This window comes from Myotis davidii, unplaced genomic scaffold (assembly GCF_000327345.1).
Source record: "Myotis davidii unplaced genomic scaffold, ASM32734v1 scaffold223, whole genome shotgun sequence".
NCBI classification, from domain to species: Eukaryota; Metazoa; Chordata; class Mammalia; order Chiroptera; family Vespertilionidae; genus Myotis; species Myotis davidii.
The window spans coordinates 28,258-34,425 of record NW_006294609.1 but is presented as its reverse complement, the minus strand read 5'-3'; the positions used below and the strand labels follow the sequence as shown (position 1 = coordinate 34,425).

At 46.1% G+C, this 6,168-nt stretch overlaps 1 protein-coding gene across 1 annotated transcript in view; it reads right to left on the bottom strand.

Annotated features, from left to right (window-relative positions):
* Positions 1-435, bottom strand: part of LOC102774880 (olfactory receptor 8B4-like) — an 11,377-nt gene extending 10,942 nt beyond the window's left edge. Inside the window, exon 1 of the mRNA XM_015567285.1 lies at positions 22-435. Within this exon, the coding sequence (XP_015422771.1) occupies positions 22-435 (414 nt within the window). The remainder of the gene's footprint in view (positions 1-21) is intronic.
* Between the last annotated feature and the right edge of the window lie 5,733 nt (positions 436-6,168).

Here is a 6,168-nt window from a genome sequence, read left to right as displayed (position 1 = left end):
GGACAAAAGAAGTAAGCAGACGCGGGGAGACACGGTGGCTGTGTACACCAGTGGGTTACAGATGGCGACGTAGCGGTCGTATGCCATGGCTGACAGGATGAAGGACTCAGAGACGACAAAGAAACAGAAGAAGAAGAGCTGAGTCATGCATCCTGCGTAGGAGATGACGTTCTTCTCTGAGACGAAGCTCATCAGCATTTTGGGAGTGATGACGGTGGAATAGCAGAAATCTATGAAGGACAGATTATAGAGGAAGAAGTACATCGGGGTGTGCAGGTGAGAGCTCAGCCCGATCAGTGTGAGCAAGCCCAGGTTCCCCACCGCCGTGACCATGTAGGAGCCCAGGAACAAGAAGAAGAGGGGCAGCTGGAGCCCCGGGTGGTGGGTTAGGCCTGCGAGGATGAACTCTGTCACAGAGGAATTCTCAGCCACCATTCTCGCTTAGGGGTTCTGTGGAACAAAGGGAGAGAGAGAGACGCTGCTGCCCTCCCGGTCACCTCCCCGTTCCTGAGAATTAGATCCCCTCAGGCAGACATTGGACCTCAGCAGAAAGGCTTTCTGGATGCCTGGGGTCTCTTCTCCCAACACCCTGGACTCTGCCTCCAAAGGGGGACCTGCTTCCGCAGTGAGGGTCCCCAGGATGCACCGAGGAGCTTCCAGAGCTTTCCTTTGGCCCATTTACTGTGTCCTTCCTGCTCTGGTTTCTGCCCGAGTTTATCAAAGCTGTGCTCAATCTCTGGGGGAAGTCCTCTCGGAGGTAAGAGCCAGGCCCACTGGTGGGAGCGTGCACCTCACGGTCAAGTTAGACAGTGAAAAGGCGAGGCGATCTTCCTTCAGGCCGTTACCACCTGAGGTGGGCGCCTTAGGAAGAGTTCGTCCCAGATTCAGTCACTCACCCGCCTTCAGCCCGAAGTTTCAGGGGTGCACCTTCTCCTTAGCCGTTCAGACAGATAACTAACTGGTCACAATGCTAACCCGGATGAAGGTACTAACAACAGTCCTGTAGCTTCTGTCCTGCTTGGACTGACTTAGAATTCCTTCTGAGCTAAAGGAGCTAAAGAACCCTGGTAGCTGTTTGAGGCTTTGCCCTGCGGCTTTTTCTATCTTGGGGTTTGGGGGGTGGGGAGCCAGCATTCTCGCCTGTGATCAGTGCCAGCTGAGTTTTCTTCTGGGTTTAGAGATCTGGGGACCTGATTAGAAGTAGGAAGCCAGAGGTTCCCCTGGGATCACAGCCCCTAGAAACTAACTTTAAAAAGGAGGAACTTTTGCTTATCCCCTTGATAATATCTGAGTGGGGGTTTACAAACATTATTTGTTCAATGAACATCTGCTCAGTAAAATGCAAAGCATTGTGCAAAAATAATCAGCTATCACTTATTGCACACTTCTTAATTGTCCCCAACACGCTTCCTGTCCTAACACTTACTGACCTCAGAGTGCCAGGATCAATACCATCTACAATAATAAAAGTGTGATATGCTAATTAGACCCAATGTCCTTCCATCCTTCCTGGCTTCAAGGGAAGCCCAGGCCCCGGGTGCCAGAGGGAAGCCAGGGGAAGGAAGGCCTACTCTTGCACAATTTTCGTGCATCGGGCCTCTAATTTAAATATAATACTTCATTTTAATTCCCCTCAATCTTATTACCTGGGTTTTATCACTCCCATTTTAGAGTTGTAATTTAACAGATGTAACTCCAAATCAGGCATTCTTAACAGTGTTTTGCATCGGGCCTCTAGTGGAATGTATAAAATCTTACCGTCAAGGCTCTGACATTCTCTTGGAAAAGATGGGAGAACACATATAACTAAATATGCAAAGACTGGACAGCCTAAGGACTTCCAGGATGACCTTCTGGATGAAGCCAAGGCTGTGAGGGCCGAGACAAGCCACTGCAGCTGCGAGGGCTGAGCCCTTTGCACAAATTTCGTGCATCGGGCCTCTAGTGGAATGTATAAAATCTTGCCTTCAAGGCTCTGACCTTCTCTTGGAAAAGGTGAGAGAACACATATAACTAAATATGCAAAAAAAAGTGTAAGATCTAGAAAGGGTAAAAATAAAATGCTATGTAAGTTCAAGGAGGGCGCTGTACACACCACTTACATTTCAGTGTATCACAGGACTTGCCCAATACCAGTCCAGGGAGAAGCAAATCTTCTCTCTCATCTCTTGGAATTTGAACTTGACCATGAAGAACAACCCCCATTAGTTAAGAACTGTTTCCTTCCTTCCCCCAACTGCTTAACTGTTGGAATTCTCCTCGATGGGCCCCGTCCTCTAACCTCCCAGCTCTCTTTCAGGCTCCAGGACGCTCAGAGTGATCCTCAGGGTGACGGCCTTGTAGCTTGATGTCCTTCATCCCCCTGGACCCAGCAACGTTTGTTTCGCTGTTTTGCTGGCTTTGGTCTGTTTCTAACTCCCCCTCTCTCATGGCAAAACTTATCCCTCTGTATCTCAGTCTTCCAGTCTTACTTGAGCTCAGTACAGCTACATCACATGTTGGGGGCTTAGAGGAAAGGATTGCTAAGGGCTAGATCATTGCTGAAAGGGGGGCCAGAGGGAGGCTACTGTAAGGTGGGAGGGGAGAGCTGATAGAAGTTAGCGGAGCTCCGGAGGAATATCTTTTCTTCAAAACTGTATCTCAGGTCCATCTCTCCAACATGCTTCATCCACAGACAGGTTCAAGGCCCTCGACTATTTACCTTGTCCCTACTTCCTGTCTCACCACCGATGCCCTATTTTTCAAATAGCCACACTCTTCCATACCACAAAGGCCGAGTTACAAAGTCAGGAGAGGTTTCCTTGACCGTCTCCAACCTTCTCTTTCTGTACCCATTTCTAATCTCAGTCAACATGCCTCCTCCCCAAAGACTCAGAGTCCTAATACCTGCTCTGCCTTTGATGCTCCACTGAAACCCGCTCTCAGGAAAGATCTCACACATTCATCAGCACCGGCTCATAAAGACTTGCCGAGGACCACCCACCTTCCAGACCCTCTTCCGTTCATTAAGAAAGTACTAATGAAGACAGCATCTCTAACCCACAAACAGATCTCTCATGATGGAATTTCACACAGCACGCAATCGATGAGAGGTATATTTTGGTCAGGATGGGAGAGCTAGAGTCACCATGCACGGCGTTTATAATCAGAGCCACGTTGGCAGTTGCCTGTGCTACTTGGCAAGATGACGACAATCCCTGTATCTGTCCTGTGAACGTGCTGTATGTGTAAGTGTTGGGTGACATTTGCTTGCCACACGGGGATCTAGCTTGGTCACTGCACAGCAACAACAGGCCTAAAGCAGAAATCTTACACTGAGAAATCTGCCAGGGCCATGGTGATAACCATACAGCCCAACCCCTGTCATCAGATCACAATGGAAGAAAATAAATCCTTATGACAAACCTGCAACAAGCCCCATAGGAAAAGGGCTCGCCGAGGCGCAGAAAGCAGAGAAGACTCAAGCTTCCTTACAAGTTGACTTTTCTGCACGAGCTTTGGAGGATCCTTGTTTGGATGATAGAACCACCCAGCAAAGTTCCTCTGGATTTATGTCACCTCAGAGCCTGTTGCCATGGGAACTACATTTCAAAATCTTCTCAGCTGGAGTTTTTTCACTAAAGTCATGTTCCCTAAAGAGCAGATGAAGCCCAAGCAGGAAGCAGTGTGGGAAGCACTATTCTTAACTGCGCTCGTTTAGTTACAGAACTGTCCTCTTTCGAAAACTTGAATCTCTATATAGTGCTTCTTTATCGCCTATTTCTATTTTTTCCATCTTTTTAAAAATTATGGTCTATTTATGTCACTTCACGTGTAATACATGGAAATGCAACACATTGTCTCCCCTGCACACGCATTAACCCTCAGACTTTGAGTGGCCCAAGGTGGGCCTCAAGGGCATTGAGCATCACTCACACCAGTTGGCCAGACACAAGTTACAGCTTCATGAGAAGAGGCACAGACATCACCAAAGAGAAAAGATGGCAGCTGGAATGTACACCTGCCATTTGCAATGGCCTCAGTGAGCTCCGGAGAAAGCAGACATTAGGAGTTACGTGGTTCTGCATTATATTTAATCTCCATGTACTTTCATTAAACATTTTCAATTCCTTAACATACAAATCTATACATAAATGATATATGTATTTAACACAGAATCGTAGAATTAGAAGGAATCTTGGAGGTCTACATTGGGGGGTAATTAACATGTAGTGAAACCTATGTACCAAGCACTTTGCTGGTAGGTTTATGTAAATTATATGTATTATGTTTTTTTTTTTCAAATATATTTTTATTGATTTCAGAGAGGGAGAGGGAGAGAGATAAAAACATTAATGATGAAAGAAAATCATTGATCAGCTGCCTCCTGTACACCCCCTACTGGGGATCGAGCCCACAACCCGGGCATGTGCCCTACCTGGAATTGAACCGTGACTTCCTGGTTCATAGGTCGACGCTCAACCACTGGGCGACACCGGCTGGGCTTCCATGTCTCTTTTTATCCACTTGGTCAAATTCTGCCTTTTACTTTTCATCTACTGTTTTGGGATTTGAAGTTCTCCAGCCCTGACTATATTAAAAGTGAGTATGAGGCAAGATCCTATGTTGAAAGACTGTTTAACTTACACACCTAATATGACATACATAATATTGAACACAATGACCAATGTGCACACTCTTTATAACAGTCACTAAGCTCAATAGAAAGAAATATAAATATGGTTCAGTAAAAGCCCACATTGGAAACTAGATAAATTCAGGGATACATTTGCTTTCCCCCTCAATACTAAGGACTTCATCAGAGGTTTCCGATAAATAGCTATAGGGCAAACCCATTTCCGAAAGATAAACAAATAATGTAGTTACTCATACATGGTTTTATGACAAAGATTTTGGACGTCTGCAATATGCTGATGTTGACAGAACACCGACAGTCCTGCTAGATGCCGTACCGTTGGGCTGTGACCTGCAGGGTGAAGGTATTTGGAGGACTGGCAAAGGAGAGTCACTCGGTGCCAGAAAGAGCTGGAAACCTTCGCACGTCAGGAGCTGCCCAGAGCTCAGCTTCCTCACAGCCCCTCAGTTTGGGGCTTTGAAAACAGGAATCCATTTCTAAGTGACATTTATCGGAGGAATGTATTTGCTATAAAAAGCACGTTGCATTAACACTAGCAATACAAAATCCAGGATTTCAAGGCGTGTTAAGGGCATACCATGTTCCAAGATTGTGCCGGAGGGAGAAAATGCCAGAAGGAGGCCTTACTTGAAGGCACTTTGATGGAGGGCAGGTTATTCTAGGCAAAAGTGGGGACGTCTTAATTGACTTTAAAAATTTATCCTAAAACTGCAGCGTCACTAATCTTGTAAAAAACAAACACACAAGACTTTCCTTGTTGGGTGAAGATGTCTCAGAAGTCCTAATTGCGGGACGGTGAAGGCTCTGCTATTTTTTAACATCTCTGTTGGCCAGGAAAGCCACAGAACTTCTAGAACATGGTGGGTTTTTGTTGTTGGTGGTACTTTTCAAAGCTTTCTCTAGGGAACTTTTCTGAAGACTAGTTTTTGTCCCGAAGTAATGCTGCAGTTGAAATAACCAGGATTAGGAGTCTCAACATCCAGCTGTGTGGTCTTGGGAAAGTAAACATGTTTTCAGCCTGGGATTTCCTCGCTGCAAACAGGACTATCCAACCCCGCCCCATCTACCTCTGGCTGTTCGGTACAGTACACCTGCCGCCCTCTTCCTTGCCCATCCTTAAGCGTTAAGTGCCTCAAATTTCCAACCTCACCTTTCTCATCCCCCTCATCCCATGTAAGTTCCCAGGGTAATTCCATTCCTTCCTATGGTTTCCCCATCACCTGCTGATGTGTTAATTATGCATGAATTGCCTTAAGTCAGGGGTCCTCAAACTTTTTAAACAGGGGGCCAGTTCACTGTCCCTCAGACCGTTGGAGGGCCGGACTATAGTTTAAAAAAAAAAACTATGAACAAATTCCCATGCACACTGCACATATCTTATGTTGAAGTCAAAAAACAAAACGGAAACAAATACAATATTTGTATTTGCATGTGGCCCGCGGGCTGTAGTTTGAGGACCCCTGCCTTAAGTACTCCATTGCTGAAAAGACTCACCACTCGAAGCTTGTATAGTCACAGAATAGTTTATCACT